The sequence below is a fragment of the Pseudorca crassidens genome, chromosome 10 (assembly GCF_039906515.1).
Source record: "Pseudorca crassidens isolate mPseCra1 chromosome 10, mPseCra1.hap1, whole genome shotgun sequence".
Taxonomy (NCBI): Eukaryota; Metazoa; Chordata; class Mammalia; order Artiodactyla; family Delphinidae; genus Pseudorca; species Pseudorca crassidens.
In genome coordinates this window covers 41,013,560-41,030,000 of record NC_090305.1, presented here as the reverse complement: position 1 = coordinate 41,030,000, position 16,441 = coordinate 41,013,560, and the positions used below count along the sequence as shown (strand labels likewise).

The window sequence follows — 16,441 nt, the reverse complement described above, 5'->3', positions numbered from 1 at the left end:
GCTGTTGCCCAATAAGGGAGATATTTTTCATGCCTGTAAAGATGGGAACTGTGGATCTTCCATTCTGCCAAGCATTTGTGTGTGTTTCACGGGGTTAGGGGCTTCGGCTTTTCTCCCTAACAGACCATCCCCGGAGTCGGGTGGCCTCTAGCTCCCATACCCTGCCCCCGTCGTCCGCGTCTAGGAGTTGCCCACTAGGTGGGCACTAGGTGTCCACAGTCACTAGTTCTGTTTCCCCTTTGCCACAGGCCACCCCAGCCCGGGGCAGGAACTCCTCTGGCGAGTGTGGGAAGGTAGGAACCCGAGCCCAGGGGCGCGGCTGGCGCTCCCTCCCACAAACTGCTGGCTCTTTCCTCCCGCTCTTTCCCTGCCTTCCCGTTCGAACCGCTGGGGCTGGCCCCGCCCGCTGCCCATTGGCTGGCTCTCGGCGGCGTCACCGCCTCGGTACTAGCCCTCCCGGTCCGTGGACCCGCCTTAGAAGTGCGGGGCGGGACGCAAGCCCCGACTCCCTCGCGCCAACTGCCGAGGGCCACCGCCCCGTAAAGGAGGGGCTGGGTCCTCCCAGGTGCCGCGCGCGCGGGAGGGGTCACGCGTGCGCAGAAGCACGGCGACGGTGGGCGGGGGGGCAGCTAGGCACAGCGAGGGCGGGGCCGGGGCAAAGGCGGGGGAGGGCGGGGCACTCGAGGGAGGAGGGCGTGGCGGGGGCAGTGAGAGGGTGGGTGGAGGGCGGGGTCGTGAACTGGGGCTGGGGGGTGGGACTTGGAATGACACTGAAGGTTGGGGGGGCAGTTAACGGATGTGGCATGGGGTGAGGGCCCGGCCGCACGCCGGCGGCCGGGAGGGGGTATTTCCTCCTGCCCCGAGGGCAAGTCTCCCTTTGGAGGATGGGGCTGCGGGGATTCCCTCTCTCGCCGGGTCCGACAGTCCGCACGCCCCATCCGCGGAGAAGGCGCCGCTTGCTCTGCACCCTCCAGGCCTGTTGGAGGTGAGGGAGGTGGGGTGAGGTGGGGCCCGCCCCCCTACCCCCGGCTCCTCCTTCCCCCCAGTCCTCCCCTCCCACCATCCTCCCCCCCGAGCCGGTTTGTCCCTCCCCTCCCCTTCCCTTCCCTTTCCTCCCCTCTCCTCCCCTCCCCTCCCCTCCTTCTCCCCGCCGCCTCCTCCTCCTGCCGCTGCCGCTGCTTTGGCTGCTGCGTCATACGCCCCAGAGCCGCCGGGACGGAGGGGCTGGGCCTGGGGACCCCCCGGTCTCTGCCTGCACGCCCCCCGACGCCCAGACGTGCCCTCCCCGCGCGGGGGGTTCGCCTCGGTCTCCCACGTCTGCCTCTGCCCGGCTCCCGGCGGCCCCAGCTGTCACTGGTAAGGAGGCGGCGGGAGGCGCCCGTGGGGGGGCAGGGAGCCGGGGGTCGGCGCGCAGGGCGCGGGCGGGAGAGCCGCGTCGCCCGGGCATCGGGTCGGGTCGGGCCGACTCAAGTCCCCTCTCGGACTCGCCGTCATGGGGAGTAGAGACCGAGACTGGGACACGCCCCCCTCCCGGGGCACTCAGGGAAGTTATCTAACCCGGGGGCGGGAGCCCCGAATTTAAGGGTAACCTGACATAACCTGGCATCAAGATGATTGTTCTGAATGAGACACGCGGGCCCGGGAGGCAACCGTTTCCACTCTGGAAAACGTCTCCAGAAAAAGCTCCTAAAACACATCTCTGGGAAACAGTACCCCAATTATGATCCCTCTAAACAGCAATAGAAGGTGGTAGTAGAAATTGAGTGGTAACCTTTGCCTCTGCAACCATCGTTTCTGCTAAAATCTCAAGGCCAGCATATAACATCCCAGGGGAGCTCTGGAAGCTGGGAAACTAGAGAACTAGGTTGGTGGGGGGGGTAGGGAGAAGAGAGCCAGTGGTGACTGTGTTGGGAGAGTTGGAGTCAAGAAGCTCGGGAGGGGGGCCCAGTGGTTTCCCATCCAGGTGTCTCAGGGAAATGGAGACTGGGGGCACACCTGCTTGAGTTCTTGACAGAAAAATAGGCAAAGAAAATGGGGACCAGTTCCTCAATATTCATAACTTTCTCCTCCCATCCCACTTCTAGCTAGGCCCCCCCAGGATGCAATGGCACAGCCCCCCCGGCTGAGCCGCTCTGGTGCCCCCCCACTTTGGGACCCAGCTTCCCCTGCTCCCACCTCAGGCTCCAGGCCTCGACTTTGGGAGGGTCAAGATGTGCTGGCCAGATGGACAGATGGGCTGCTATACTTGGGGACCATCAAAAAGGTAAGACCTTTGATCTCTGACTTGTTACCTTTTCTCATTTCCCTTATCTAGTTCTGACTTCCATTTGATCTTCTGTGCCCACCCATTCCAGGTGGACAGTGCTCGGGAGGTGTGTCTGGTCCAGTTTGAGGATGATTCCCAGTTTCTGGTTCTATGGAAAGACATCAGCCCTGGTGAGAGGCCTGAGGGTGTGCATCCCGTGGAAAACAGAAACCTGGTGTGGGGGGCAGAAGGGGCTTAAGGACAGGCCTTCTGACACTGTATTCTTCACAGCTGCCCTCCCTGGGGAGGAACTCCTCTGCTGTGTATGTCGCTCTGAGACTGTGGTCCCTGGGAACCGGCTGGTCAGCTGTGAGAAGTGTCGCCACGGTGAGAGAGCGGGACACCTGAATGGTCCAGCTTGCCCTGGGCCTTCCAGGCTGCCTCTCACCCTTCCCTCTAGCACTGGTCCTTATACCACCTGTCCTGGCCTGAGTCCCCAAGTCACTGCTCTGGCCCATCTCCTCAACCCTGTAACCTCACTCCCTTCCAGCACAGGGAGCGGCAAACATGGGATGGGACATGTGAGCTCTGCAGGCAGAAAGTAGTTCAAATACACCCTTTTCTACCCATGTGACCTTGGGCAAGTCCCTAAACTTTTAAGAGCCACAGCTGCCTCACCTGCTATTAAAATAAAGGTAACACGCCCACCCCAGCAGGACCATGGTCAAGAATGAAGTGAGATGGGTAAGACTCCTCCTGTCCCAACATCTAGTGCAGACAGGTATGCAACACAATGAGTGGTCTATCAATATTATCGTTATTCAGCTTATCATCAGGACTGCCACGTTCCAAGGGCCCCAGCCCCCGGAGAGGGAGAGGGCACATCCTGGGTCTGCCGCCAGTGTGTCTTTGCCATCGCTACCAAGGTAAAGGCACCTTCCTGTGGGAGCCTCCCACCCCCAGCCTCTCCCGAGTCCTTCCTTCCCCCACCCCTGAGGCCACTTGCCTGTTCCACCTGCAGAGGGGAGGTGCGCTGAAGAAGGGCCCCTATGCCCGGGCCATGCTGGGCATGAAGCTGTCCCTGCCGTACGGACTAAAGGGGTTGGACTGGGACGCCGGGCATCTGAGCAACCGGCAGCAGAGCTACTGTTACTGTGGTGGCCCTGGGGAGTGAGTAGTGAGGGGCGGGGGTTAGGGAATAAGTTGTGGGGGGCGGTGGTGGATGCAAGGAACGAGGGAGAAAGAACAGGGTGGCTGGCTGGAGTGTTGAAGGTGTGGGAGAAGGTGGTGAGCTGGGTTTGGGGCAGTTAAGGAGGGGTATTTGGGGGTCACTGGTCCTGTGTTTCCCCTCAGGTGGAACCTGAAGATGCTGCAGTGCAGGAGCTGCCTACAGTGGTTCCATGAGGCCTGCACCCAGTGTCTGAGCAAGCCTCTCCTCTACGGGGACAGGTGAGCCTGGCTGGGCTCTCCAAGAGCTCTGCTCCATCACCTCCATCCCCCACCCTCCCATCCCAGACCTGGTCTCTTCCCAACCTCTGCAGCTTTGCTTACCTGTTGGCCCGGTCCTTGCTTGGGAGTCCCCCCCCCGCCGCCACAGCATGGTGTAGTTTTCCTGTAAAAAGTATTTTTCTCCCTCTTGCCCATGTCCAGGTTCTATGAGTTTGAATGCTGTGTGTGTCGGGGGGGCCCTGAGAAGGTCCGGAGGCTACAGCTTCGCTGGTGAGCTGGATGGGGCACGACCTCAGCGTAACTCCTCCCTCAACACCCCCAGTTTTTCACCTTACAGGCCCCAGCCCCCCGCCTTGGGACACCCCCTGGGTTTTGTAACCCTTCTACCACCTTGACAAGTTAATGTTTCTCCAGGGTGGACGTGGCTCATCTTGTCCTCTACCACCTCAGCGTTTGCTGTAAGAAAAAATACTTTGATTTTGACCGTGAGATCCTCCCCTTCACCTCTGAGAATTGGGACAGTTTGCTCCTTGGGGAGGTAAGGGGTAGTGTAGCTCTGGGGGTCAGGGTGGACCAAGGAGATGTGGAGAAAAGGGGGAGGGAGGGAATCACTGCTCCCCTGACCCCATTTTCCTTCCCCTCCCCCAGCTCTCAGACACCCCCAAGGGAGAACGTTCTTCCAGGCTCCTCTCTGCTCTTAATAGCCACAAGGACCGGTGAGTTGGAGGGAGGCTCAGAAAGGGATGGAGATATGGTATGGCAGCCTGGGAGGGGAGGGGCTGCAGCCCACCTGGAAGATCACCTCTCTAAAGGACTGAGTAATGGCATAGGAGGGTCCCTTTTCTACGGCACTGACCTTATATTATTTCTCCCCTTACCCCAGTTTCATTTCAGGGAGGGAGATTAAGAAGAGAAAATGCTTGTTTGGTCTCCATGCTCGGATCCCTCCCCCTGTGGAGGCCCCTACTGGAGATGGAGCCCCCACCAGGTCACTGGTCCAGGGGGGATGGGGAAGTTCTCAGGGTGTATGTATGGAGTCGGGGAGGTCTTGGGGTGTCCGGGAGGGGGCTGGGGGGATAAGGAGGCCTCTTACAGCTTCCCTTCAGGGCAGGGCCCTGGGGGAGGGGTCTCACGTCCCCTGGGGAAGCGCCGGAGGCCGGAGCCAGAGCCCCTGAGGAGGAGGCAGAAGGGGAAAATGGAGGAGCTGGGGCCACCCTCAGCAGTGCGCAACCAGCCCGAGCCCCAGGAGCAGAGGGAGCGGGCTCGTCTGCAGAGGGCACTGCAGGTACAAGGGCAGGGGCACCCCGTGGGGCAAATGGTGGTGTGGGAAGAAATCAAGGATTATCTCTCAGTCCTTTGCTCCTTCTAGGCCTCAGTGTCTCCACCACCCTCCAGCCCTAACCAGAGTTACCAGGGCAGCAGCGGCTACAACTTCCGGCCCACAGATGCCCGCTGCCTGCCCAGGTCAGTGCACCTCCTGCCTCCAGCCAGGTGTACTCCCTTGGAACCTCTCTTCCAGTTGTCTACATCTTCTGGACTTTCTCACCCAGAATTCTTTCCCCTCTCTCCCTTGGCTGCCCACTTCTTTTCCTAGAGACACTTAGAGCCAATGTCTGCTTCCCAGTATTCTGGGGACAGGGGTTCCTTGAGGGTAGTGTTTGAGCTCTGCTCTTCTCAGGGGAGAGGGTCCTGTTCCCCTGCTTCGGGTCCTGACTTTCCCCCTCCCCCAACCCCAGCAGTCCCATCCGGATGTTCGCTTCCTTCCACCCCTCTGCCAGCACCGCAGGGACCTCTGGGGATGGTGAACCCCCAGACAGGTGAGATTCTACTCCTTTACCTGTGATACCTCTGTCCTCTTCACCTCTGTGCTCTTAAGTTCCTTGGTCTCTAACCGTTTTTTTTTTGTTTCTCTAATCCACACATGGCGTCCATTTCTGGTCAGTCCTTAATCTCCATCTGGACTGACAATTGCCTTCTCTCCCTAGGTCACCCCTGGAACTTCACATTGGTTTCCCCACAGACCTCCCTAAAAGTGCCCCCCACTCGATGACTGCCTCATCTTCCTCAGTCCCAGCCCCCTCCCCAGGTCTTCCTAGACGCTCAGCACCCCCTTCTCCCCTGTGCCGTAGTTTGTCTCCTGGAACTGGGGGAGGAGTCCGAGGTGGGGTCGGCTACCTGTCCCGAGGGGACCCCGTCCGGGTCCTTGCTCGGAGAGTACGGCCTGATGGCTCTGTGCAGTACCTGGTTGAGTGGGGAGGAGGGGGCATCTTCTGAACAGCCTGCCTCTGCCCACTTACTTCCCCATTCACATACACCGGCACTTTCATACCCTGACCTCTGACCTCACCTACAGCTGGGATGTACCTGCGGCGGTAGGGGGTACTTCGCCCTACTGCCCAGGCTGGAATCCAGGTGGGGGGTTGGGGAAGAGGCTCTCTCTTCTCTACTCCCTTCATGATTCCTGACCCTTCCCCCATTCCTCTTCCCATTTCCTTTGATGTTATTTTGTTACAGCTTTTTAAATATTTTTAAAAATTATTTAACCCCTGGGGACGGAGACTGAGGAGGGGAGGATGATAAAGGATCCTGGGCTCTGTATCGTTGAAATAAAGATAAATAAACTTAGCAGCTCTGAGTCATTCTGAAAGATGAGAACAAAGGGACTAGAAGCACTTCTGATCTTCCCAACCAAATTCACTTTTTGACAAGGAAAAAGGAAAATGACAGAACTAAAGCTTTATTAAGGGTCCAGTCATCACCTGGAAGGCAGGGGGCATTGAAGTATATGAAGGGAACGTGGCAAAAACAAAGGCTCATCACGGTGGGGCTGTGCCGGACTCAGGAACTGACCCTGTAACCTGGCGCACCCAATGCAGGTACGGGGAGTTCCCCTGTTCCACAGGCAATGCAATCACCTCGGCCACTTCGTAAGGGTGCACAGAACTGGGAAAAAGATGGGGGATCACTCAGAGATTTACCCGAAGGAGCCCACCCCCTTAGACTGCCCAGCAAGTCTCACCCCACAGGACACACCCTCACCTCTACCCATAAAGTTCTCACCGAACAAAATCTGTCAAAGCTGGAACCAAGGAACTTTGGGTTTTAATCATCTAAGGGGGGGAAGACAGTTGAATCAAAAGGTGAAATTGATTTCAGGATCTCAGACGAGGGACAGGGATCAAAGTAAGTGGTCAGGGAATTAAGTTTTTGTTGGGTGAGGGAACGTTTCTCACCATCAGCACTTCACTGTCCTCCTCAATCTTTCCTTTCCACTCATAGCTGAAAAGGTCAGGAAGAGAGCGTTGTGGCAGCAAAGATTTCCCCCAAGGAAAAAAGACTGCCAGTCAGACCCGAGAGGTAGGTTAACCCCCCAACTTCTATGACTCACATGGATGTAATCTGAGGAATGAGGTTGACGCAGGCTGCCAGGTGCTTCTCCACCACAGCCCTGAAGGTGAAAAGACAGCCCCATTTAGAAACCCCGTGACCCGGATTTTTGCACTGGCAGCCCAGAGACAGGCAGGAAGCAGCGGGAGGGCACTCTTCTCCCCCACCTCCAACTCTCCCTTCCTAAGCATCCTTCCTCGCTCCACACTGAGGTCCCCACCTGGCGATCTCCTTGGCGACCTTCTCGTTGGGGCAGGTGACAAAGGCTGCAGAGACCGAGCCGGCAGCGTAGGCGGAGCCCGAGGCCGGCGAGGGCTGGGACGGGGGGCTTCCTGAAGCCATGGACAGCAGGGCTCGGGGTAGCAACAGAAGGCGAGAGACTACAGGCAGCAGGGCCGGCATCCAAAGAAGCGACAGGAACAGAGCGGCCTGAGAGCAGGAAGTGAATTCTGTGTCTCCCCATAAATACCCCAGGAAATTGCACCCCGGGAACCCTTTGCTTGGATAGACACTCAGGCTCTGCCTTCCCTCTTCTGCACCCCAAAGGAAGAGGTCCCTGAAGCTGAGAGAGAAACTTGGAAAATTAAGACAAAGACTCGGTTTTCACTACCTCCTCCCGGGCCAACCTCTGGGATTTGGGATGCGGGTGGTGGTCGAAGCTTCGAGGACCGGAAGAGGCGGGGCCGGTCACTCACCCCTCCGCCGAGCAGGAATGCGGGAGCCCGCCCCCCCCTCATGCAGCCTCTGCTGGTAGAGGAGAGTTGAACATCAAAGGCCACACGTTACGCCGAGGAAGGGCCCCAAAGCTAGGAAGAGCGGCCTCTTCTTACCTGGGCAGCAGCCACGTGATAAGAAAACAGCGCTGACCACGTGACAGTAGAAGCCGGACCACCCTAACCCCCAGAGCCAGCCAATCCTTGCCCTCACGTGGCCCAGTTTGTCCCGCCTCCCAGTGAGGGAGGGGCGAAGAGGGATCCAACCAATCAACAGCCGGGTCTGCAGCCGTGCACGGAAATGGGACACCCGTTTCCGTGTAAACCGGAAACGGCCTATTGCAGGCTGAGGAGAGCCGCAGCGGCGTTCCACTGTCACGTGAGGGGGCCGGTCCCCTCAGGCGGCGGTACCTCAATGAGCTACGCGAAGAGACCAATCGCGGGACAGCCTCGCAGGCCACGTGATGAGAGACCTGGCGCAAGGAAAGGGGGTTTGGAGACCCCGCAGAGTCGATGCGTCAGGTTGTGGAGTGGGGAGTCATCCTTAAACCCCAGAATGTGCTTAGTAACAGCCTCTACACTGTTCCCGAGGCCTTAAGGAGTGGGAGGGTCTTAGGAGATTGAACCTCAGGGGGTGGAGAGAACGCCCCCTGCCATTTTGGTTAGGAGTGACAGATGCCTGAATTGGGGATGCACAAGTATAACCTGAGGAACCAGCTGTCCCTGGGTAGGGGGGAGTGATTAGGCAGACACGGCATGGCAAGACCATGCCTAGGTGAGGAAAGATGCATTTTAAAAAGAGGACAGAGTGAGACCCTGTAAATGGGATAGAAGATGATTAAAATGGGGCTGAGGGCGCTCAGCACTCTTAACTGAAACCCCAAAGCTGGAGACAGACTGATGAATCGGTATGGGGTGTGGGGGAAGGGCTGCAGGTTGGGGATATGGAGAGGACACCAGGAAGTAGTGATGGTCCTTTTGTCCCTTATCCCCTTGCTGTTTCACTCTCCGGGACAGGTCTACCTCTCACTCTTGGGTCTCCTTCCCTTAACCCATCCCCCTAGGAGCCAGGACCTGTCCTACATAAACTCTCTGGGGCCCAAGCACATCCTGTGACCCAAAAATGGAGACAGGGGCCAATGAGAGGAGAAATAGGTGGGAGGAGGCAGGGAGAAAAACGCTCTTGCGTCACCCCCTACCCAGTATTCCCCCTTCCTCCTAGGTCTGGGGTCTCTGGTCTGCTCTGTGGGTATGACTGGGCATTTCCCAGGCTGAGTTCTTTCATACCTGCCTCTCTGGGGCTGGGGTCTCCCTGAGATCTCTGTCTTTGGGTTTGGAGTTTATCTCTGAGATCTCTGTGGGGTCTTTCAGTATTTGCATTGGCATCTTTCTCAGGACTGAGTTTCATTGTTTTTTGTTTAGGGGGTTTCTGGGTCCGCGATCACCCTTTCTCAGAGATCTTAGAAACTCTTCTTTATGAGTCTGGGGTCTCTTGAGTTCTGCATCTCCGGGCTAGCTGAGTGTCTCCTGGCCCCGCCCCCACTGCCCCCAGGGTCTGGAGTATCTGTCTCTCGAGTTGTCAGTCTCCGAGTCTGCAGTTTCTTTTCTCTGAGATCTAAGTCTGGGGTCTCATATCTCTCTCTGGGTCTGAGTTCTCAAAGACCTAATTCTAGGTCTGGGTTCTTTCTGAATCTGGGTCTCATCTATTTCTTTGAGTCTAGTTCTTAGGTCTCAGTCCCTGAGATCACGTCTGAGTCTTGAGTCTAAGATATCTGTGGCTATGGAGAACCTTTTTGAGACAGGATGCTCAGGTTTTGACCTTTGACCCATCTCAGAGTGGGGGGCGGGGGGGCCTGGGGTCTTTTTTTCTGAGACTTGGGTCTCTTTTCCTCTAGACTTTGGGTTTGTGCCTCAGATTATCCCCCGCCCTCCCACCACCCCGGGTGGCAAGGTATCTTTCTCTGTGGGTCTGGGGTCTCCCCATCACAGGGTCTGGGGTCTGCATCTTTAGAACTGCTCCGTCTCTGGTGTGTTTTTGAGTCAGGGGTCTCTCCCTCTCTGGTTCTCACTGAGTAGGGGTGGGGGCTGCAGAGACTCTCTCCTCCTCCTCCTCCTCCTGCTCTTTCCTCTCGCGCTCGCTCCCCCGCCCCCCTCTCTCTCTCTCTCTCTCCCTCTCCCTCTCCCTGCTGCCGCTGCTGCCGTTGGCTCCTATTCTCCTCCTCCTCCTCCTCTCTCCTCCTCTCTGCTCCTCTCCGCTCCTCTCCGCTCCTCTCTCCTCCTCCTCCTCCACCTCCTCCTCCTTCTCCCCCTCTCTCTCCCCCTCTTTCTCTCCTCTCTTTCTCCCCCGGCCCCCCCGCCCCCTCCCCCCCAGGCCTGATGAGCAGGTCTCGCGCCTCCATCCATCGGGGGAGCATCCCCGCGATGTCCTATGCCCCCTTCAGAGGTACGGTGGTGAGGGGAGGGGGAGGGCCAGTTGGGGGGGGGGAGAAGGGGGGAGGGGTGGGGGGGCTGGGCAGAGCTGGGGCCAGGGAGGGGAGCAGCTGAAATAGAAGGGGAGAGGAGGACCGGGAAGGCGGGGATGGGAGCAATGGGGAAGGAGGGATTGGAGGTCAGAGAATAGGGGTAGATAGGGGCCGGAGGAGCCAAGAAACAGGCCTTGAAGGGGGGGGCTGAGGGGAAAATGATGAAGGGGAAAGAGATCGCCAGAAAGGGTGGGAAGATAGAAGGACAGGGTTGGGGGAAGAGCTGCAGAAATAATTTGGAGGTGGGAGCTGAGAGATGAGGAAAATATCAAGGAAATAGAAGGACAGAGTTTTAGGAGAGGGGCTAGGAGGGGAAAATGAAGAAAATGAAAACATAGGGGTGAAAAGAGAAGCCAAGAAGATGGGGGGAAGAATATGGTGGGGGGCTCAGAGTATGGTAGGGGGTAGAAAAAGACAGGAGATGGAGGGAGAGAAGAAGGGGCCAGATGGAGAGAGAGGGAGGCAGTGGGGGGAGGGGGGAAGAGGAATGGAGGGTCCAGATGGAGGGAAGAGAGGAGAAAGAGAATGGGGAATGGGTTGGGGGAGGAGAGACCAGGGCAGGGGGAGGGCCAAATTCAGTGTGTGTTTGTTGGGGGGGTGGAGGGGGCAATACAAGTAAGACTGAGTGATGGGAGTAGGGGGCGGGTTAGGACCCTGCCCCACACTCTGACCCTCATCAAGGCCCTTGACCATTGAAATGTAATCCCTGGGGTCTTAGCCACTTCCTTCACTTCACCACTTTTATCCCCCTCCCCCACCTCCAATCCTTATTTCCATTCCCCCTCCCTCCTCTGGTGTCCATCACCTATATCTTTCCCCCCATATGGTGTCCGTTCCTTATATGAGTCCCCCTTTTGTCCTTCCCCTATATCAGTCCCTTCTCTGGTGTCCATTCTCTTCCTCACTTCTATCTGGTAGCTCCCTTATATCTCTACCACCTCTTTGCCCCCTCCTTCTTGACCCCCTTGTCCTAGTACCTATGAGGTCCACCTCATTTTCTCTGCCCCATGTCCATTTGAGCCCTTCTGGTATATTCCCTTGTCCCTAAAGATTTACCATCATTCCTGTCTCCTTTTCTCTTAGATCCATCCTTGTTATTTCTTCTCCACCCCATCCTCTCTTCCCCACCCCATTCCCCATCTTATCACCACTAGTCTGTGCCTACTCACTTTCCCCAGCTCTTATCACCCATTCCTCTTTTCTTGGCCCCTCTACTTCCTGGGGTGTTGGAGATTTGGGGAGCAAAGACACAGGTTTTGGTGGTTGGAACAGGACCTACAAGAGATCCCCATCTGAGCCCTGTGGAATTGCTCATCCTAGTAAATCTTTCCCCTTTCTCAACTGTGTTTCTCTGTCTCTTGCATCTGCTTCCCAGAATCATCCTTACTTAAATCCAGACAATATTTGTGTGTGTATATTTCCAGAGTTGCTCCTAAGCTAAGTTCCCCATGTCCTTCCCCGCTCCCGGAAGGTGTCCCCTGAAGTCTTACCTGCCTCCCTGTGGCTGCAGCCTGAACCAGTCCCTCCCATGATGATGATATGTATCAACAGATGTCTCCTCTGGGGGTCCTCAGGGTCTGATTGCAGTGGACATGTTTCCTGCAGTGTCTGCAGTCCCAGAGCCTGGGTTTTGGTAATCTCTGTATCTAGAGGGTATTGGTTAGAATCTCTGAGGTGGCATTGAGATAGTGAGAGTTTCAAAGTATTGGGGTTTCTAGATACCTGTATTCTGGGGGTTCATCTCTGACTCTGACCTGCAGATTGGGTAAATTTGAAACATGTTTATAGACAGAAAGGGGTTAGATTTTTCAAAACTCCTATTCAGAGCTTTCAGTTGGAATGAAGTTCAAAGAACAGTTCTTTTCCTGCAATATACCCATGATTAATTATCCTGTAAAGGTAACAGGATTTTTCTTCCTCTAAACTCTGACTCTGATTCCTTAAGCCTATTTTCTATCACTTTGATGTCACCAATTTGATTTCTGTCTTCTATAGGGCCTGTCTCCTACGTCCCTGTGATGGTGTGTGGCATTGGGGTTTAAAGGGGAAGCAGTTTGCAAGGATGGGGGCATGGGAAGAAGAACAGCAAAATTGGGGAAGAAGGACCCTGGGTGGGGGTGGGTCTCTGAGCAGGGGTGACCCTTAGTCTACTGTTCTTCTTTTTTAGAAGTTTTGTCCCCAACCCCAGCTTTAGTCTTGGGAGACCCGCTTTATGTCACATGCCTGGATCTTCCATTCTTCCCTCCCCTCTTTCTTCCTCAAGCTCCTCACCAAGCCTTGGGGAGGTTCCTGACTTGTAGAGTTGGCTCCCATCCTGTCTGTGTAGACGCGATAGGACGGGGAGGGGGTGGTGTAGGGGGCAGTATTGAATCTTCGACCTCCGACCTCCGGGCATGGAGTAGGGGAAGACATCATTTCAGTATTCATTCAAACAGCATATTTCCTACCTCCTCACTCCCCATCCCCTCCACAGCCAGATGCCTACAAAGACCCATTTTCCCCGCCACCACTAGCAGAACCAGATCTTTCCCCAAAGGACGAGCAGGGTTGGGCTAGGGGAGGAGGGAGTGGAGGAAAGAGGAGCGGCAGGAGGGGAGGCCCTCTCATGACTCTGACTCTGGGAACAGGTAAGTTCCCTCACTCCCTCTCTTTTCCAGATGTTTAGCTCTTAGAGTCTCATGACCCAAATGTCCCTGCATCCCCATCCTTCTTTCCCACAGCTCTGTAGTCTTCCTCTTACTCTCTTGCAGATGGGTGGTGCCACGTCCAAATCCTTGTCTTCTGCAGCTATCTGGATGACCTCCCTCTTCCCAGACACTTGCCACCAACCTCCCTGTGTTTTTCTTCTGCCAGTTTTGCTGCACCCTCCACCTTTTTATTTTTCTGAAGTGGTTGGAGAGCTCCTTCACCTTTCTCTGCCTCAACTTGTACCTTCTCTGTCATGATATAATTCCCCTCTCTGAACCACTCCTCTGTATTTCTTCTGCCAAGTCTCCAGAGTCCCCTGTGATGTGATTCCCCTCACCTCTTTTCCCCAGATAGAGCAGCTTATCTTCTGTTCCTGTAAAGTTACTGGGGGCCTCACCCCCATCTGTGATCTCCTCAAGGCGGGTGGGTTCCCCTTCTGCCCCTTTATGGACTCTCTTCTTGCCATTTTAGACACCTCTGTCTCCCAGATACATAGAGCCTCCCTTACCATTTCTGTGTGTCTCTGCCCCCTAGATGTACGGGGACCCCCTATGCACCGAACCCAATACGTTCATTCCCCATATGATCGTCCTGGTTGGAACCCTCGGTTCTGCATCATCTCGGGGAACCAGCTTCTCATGCTGGATGAGGACGAGGTGAGCAGGGTGGGAAGGCTGGGAAAAGACCTCTGGGTAGTGTGGGAAAATGTGGAGAGAAGGCTGGGGAGAATCCTCATTAGCGAAGGGACGCGAGACACAAAGAAGGCAAAGAGAGAAACACTGGCAAGTGGTGGGAGGAGGGTGGCCACTGAGATTGGGGTTGGGATGTCAGAAGGGGCAGGTGTTCTCTCCCCTTGGCCAGGGGGTCTTTGAGGGCCATGTACAGTGATGGGGAGGAGATACGGTTCTAAAGATTTGTGGGTGCCTCCTGTTTTCGCCCTGCTCATATTGTGGGATAGGTTAGGCTAGGGAAGGGAAACTAAGGGGCTTGGAGGAGGGGTAAAGACATGGGGATCACTCTGGAGGGATTGTCTCCAAAGCAATCGTCAGGACCCTCTCCTCTCCCCCCACTCAGTAAGCCCCATCACTGACCACTCCCTGTCCTTTCCCTGGCGTGGGGCAGAGTACAGGACTCAGAGAGTGGGGTCTCTGAGTGGGGAAACTGGGAAGGGGCTGCAGGGTACCAGGAGAGATGACAGAGGTCAGTAGGTCTGGGTGTGGTTGGCAGTGAAGATGGAGAAGGCTGAGATCAGGGTTTAGAGAGACACTGGGAGGGCTTTCGCCAGGGACATGGGGAAGGAATATAAGGGAAGAGATGCCTGGGGGTGAGGGGAACTGGGAGTATGGGAAGTTGTCTAAAGGAGTAAGAGTGGGATAGGGGCAGGGACTAGCCAGAGTGAAAGACGTGAAATGAACAGAGCATCCTTGTGGGAAGTGGCGGCGATGCAGGGTGATTAGAGTGTGGGTTCTGACTTTGGAGCTGGGTCAGCAGTGGAGGATCCATCAGAGGAAACAAGATGTGAATATGAAGGGTGGACGCCCAGAGGCGTGATTGGGAGTGGGGGTGATTTGGGGATCAGCTTTAGAGAGTGATAGGGCAGCCTGCAAGACCAGAGGGGTGGTGAGAGATGCGCCTCGAAAGCTGTCAGGGAGGGTGTAGCGAGGCAGGGTTAGAACTGGACTTGAGGTTAACCAGGGTTTCAAGGGATCTGGGGGGCAAGTGAGTGTGGAGAGATGGCTGGGTAGAGAGCTTCCAAGGCACAGAGTCAAGTCCAAGTGTCCAGGGGAGGACACGGTGACTCAAGGGAGAGGTGGTTTGGGGAGTCAAGTTTTAGGCACTGGGGGGCATTTGAGTGATTCATTAGTGGTCACCGGTCTTGACCAAGGGTTTGAGGTCTGTAGGATGAATTGGGGAAACTGGAGACTGTGTGAGGATGAAGAGGGAGGACAGTGGGTGGGGGGATGAAGGAATGACAGAGCTGGGGACAGACAGGTCCAGGGGACCAGTGGCCAGAGACTGAAATAGGAAGGGTGCGGAGGGAGGGAGTGGGAAATGACAGAGTGTAGGACCACAGGGAGCTGGAATTGGCTGAGTTGGGGAGCCCAGGCTGGGGACTAGTGGGGTGGGTGGTTCTTGGAGGGGTGGAGGTTAGGAAGGAGGTGGCAAGGGCGAGTTGGGGATGAGGCTTAGGGAGAGGTGATGGCTAAAGGGAAGTGAGAGGGGCGATGGAAGGAGATGAAGGGTGGGGGGAGGTGACCAAGCCCTCTGGGGGGTGGGGAGGTTGGGTCCCATTCTGGCCGCAAGCCTGGCCGTGGGAGGGAGACAAGCTGTTGATCCTGATTATAAATGCAGCTTCTGCTACCCCCGTGACAGCCACGGAGGGAGGGAAGGGGGTGAGGGAGGTGGGAGGTTGGGAGGAAAACAGGGAGAATGGAGGAACTGAAGGTCAAGGGGAAAGTGGATTCAGGGAGCAGCGAAGGCCAGAGGGGTTGTGGGAATTCCCTGGAGGGTGTTTCAAAAGAAATGGTGGAAGAAAAGAGGAGGGTGGGACGGAAGGGAATGAGGGAGACAGACTCGGAGGGAGAAGGGAACAAGAAATCGAGAAATCCACTCACCCCGAGACACTTAAAAGAGTATAGAGGGGCGGGGGCAGAAGGTGGTCAGGCCTGGTGGAAAGGCAGGCTCATCCTTCCTTGGTGGGGGAGGGAAAGAGGAGGGACGGCCTGGGCCAGCGAGGTCTGACACCCCCCCCCCCCCGCATCCCCTAGATACACCCCCTTCTGATCCGGGACCGGAGGAGCGAGTCCAGTCGCAACAAACTGCTGAGACGCACAGTCTCCGTGCCGGTGGAGGGGCGGCCCCACGGCGAGCATGGTACGGCGGCCGAGCAGGCTCGAGCAGGCTCTCGTGCCCCGGACAGTCGCGGGGAGAGGGCTGAAGGTGGACAGGGTTGCATGGGAGGGGGAGTCCGGGAACCGAGGAGCTGTCAGGGGCCGGGAGGAGGCGGAGACAAAGTCTCGAATTCTGCGAGTGGGAACCTGGGCGGAGCAGGCGCCCTCCTCTGGGATCTGAGCGGGACGGAGGCTGTGGGTGAGAGGCCCCAGCGGTCCTTGCTGTTTCGCTCCCTTTTTCCTCTCCAGCAGCGAAGTTTGACTCTTTCCCCGGTGCTTGCAAAAATAGTCTCCTTAGATCTTTAGCTTCCTGTCCGAGTGTAGTTGCCCGTGCCCCTCCCAGCCCCAGGTCTGGGATCTTGGAAAGAATGACCTAGTTCCTGCCCTGCCCCCAGACCTCAGCCCCACCCCCACGCTCCTGATTCTTCTTCCAGACCTTATGGCCTGTGGACCCTCCCTATTTTCTTTACCCTTTTCCCCTCTTCTTATCAGCTGTTTCTGTTTTCTGCAATTCTATCACCTTGTTTCTCTTTCCTCCCCGATTTC

General features: G+C 56.6%; 3 protein-coding genes across 24 annotated transcripts in view; 2 read left to right on the top strand and 1 right to left on the bottom strand.

Moving 5' to 3' along the window:
• Positions 1-775: 775 nt before the first annotated feature.
• Positions 776-6,319, top strand: PHF1 (PHD finger protein 1). Of its 4 annotated transcripts, XM_067753356.1 has the most exons (15): positions 1,079-1,356; positions 2,085-2,263; positions 2,355-2,436; positions 2,537-2,632; positions 3,071-3,171; positions 3,267-3,415; positions 3,599-3,694; positions 3,896-3,964; positions 4,109-4,232; positions 4,343-4,410; positions 4,578-4,682; positions 4,790-4,979; positions 5,064-5,158; positions 5,431-5,511; positions 5,680-6,319. In XM_067753356.1, exons 2-15 carry the CDS (start codon positions 2,105-2,107, stop codon positions 5,966-5,968), a joined length of 1,704 nt encoding a protein of 567 aa, XP_067609457.1. In that variant the 5' UTR covers positions 1,079-1,356; positions 2,085-2,104; the 3' UTR covers positions 5,969-6,319. The 4 variants fall into 4 exon arrangements, 3 of the variants coding, with proteins under 3 accessions (XP_067609459.1, XP_067609460.1, XP_067609457.1); XM_067753358.1 differs by lacking the exons at positions 1,079-1,356; positions 3,267-3,415 and adding an exon at positions 776-985 and having other exon boundaries at positions 2,181-2,263; XR_010946875.1 differs by lacking the exon at positions 5,680-6,319 and having other exon boundaries at positions 1,074-1,356; positions 4,801-4,979.
• A 96-nt stretch (positions 6,320-6,415) lies between these two features.
• Positions 6,416-8,060, bottom strand: CUTA (cutA divalent cation tolerance homolog). Of its 6 annotated transcripts, none has more exons than XM_067753363.1 (6): positions 7,912-8,060; positions 7,302-7,510; positions 7,083-7,142; positions 6,928-6,973; positions 6,755-6,804; positions 6,416-6,637 (listed from the first exon to the last, which is right to left on the bottom strand). In XM_067753363.1, the coding sequence occupies exons 2-6, from the start codon at positions 7,481-7,483 to the stop codon at positions 6,511-6,513; spliced, it is 465 nt and encodes a 154-aa protein (XP_067609464.1). In that variant the 5' UTR covers positions 7,484-7,510; positions 7,912-8,060; the 3' UTR covers positions 6,416-6,510. The 6 variants fall into 6 exon arrangements, with proteins under 6 accessions (XP_067609464.1, XP_067609462.1, XP_067609466.1 ...); XM_067753361.1 differs by having other exon boundaries at positions 7,777-7,920; XM_067753365.1 differs by having other exon boundaries at positions 7,302-7,461; positions 7,777-7,918.
• An 85-nt stretch (positions 8,061-8,145) lies between these two features.
• Positions 8,146-16,441, top strand: part of SYNGAP1 (synaptic Ras GTPase activating protein 1) — a 33,544-nt gene continuing 25,248 nt past the window's right edge. For 7 of the 14 annotated variants that reach the window (XR_010946873.1, XR_010946874.1, XM_067753344.1 and 4 more), the window contains exons 1-3: positions 9,971-10,237; positions 13,539-13,660; positions 15,773-15,878. Coding sequence is in view for 12 of the 14 variants with exons in the window: in XM_067753344.1 (XP_067609445.1) it covers positions 10,171-10,237; positions 13,539-13,660; positions 15,773-15,878 (295 nt within the window). In the remaining 2 variants the exon portion in view is untranslated. Of the gene's footprint in view, positions 8,317-9,968; positions 10,238-13,538; positions 13,661-15,772; positions 15,879-15,943; positions 16,095-16,441 lie in introns of those variants that run through there. The other 7 variants (XM_067753340.1, XM_067753337.1, XM_067753351.1 and 4 more) reach the window with 5 other exon arrangements.

Bases quoted from the DNA above. Each gene is read 5' to 3' on its own strand.
- PHF1 (XM_067753356.1), top strand. From the start codon at position 2,105: ATGGCACAGCCCCCCCGGCTGAGCCGCTCTGGTGCCCCCCCACTTTGG. The intron at 3,695-3,895 runs GTGAGCCTGGCT...GCCCATGTCCAG, and splicing joins CCTCTCCTCTACGGGGACAG to GTTCTATGAGTTTGAATGCT. The intron at 5,159-5,430 runs GTCAGTGCACCT...CCCCAACCCCAG, and splicing joins GATGCCCGCTGCCTGCCCAG to CAGTCCCATCCGGATGTTCG.
- CUTA (XM_067753360.1), bottom strand. From the start codon at position 7,818: ATGAGGGGGGGGCGGGCTCCCGCATTCCTGCTCGGCGGAGGGGTGAGT. The intron at 7,143-7,301 runs GTGGGGACCTCA...TTTCACCTTCAG, and splicing joins GTCGCCAAGGAGATCGCCAG to GGCTGTGGTGGAGAAGCACC. The intron at 6,974-7,082 runs GTGAGTCATAGA...TGACCTTTTCAG, and splicing joins ATTCCTCAGATTACATCCAT to CTATGAGTGGAAAGGAAAGA.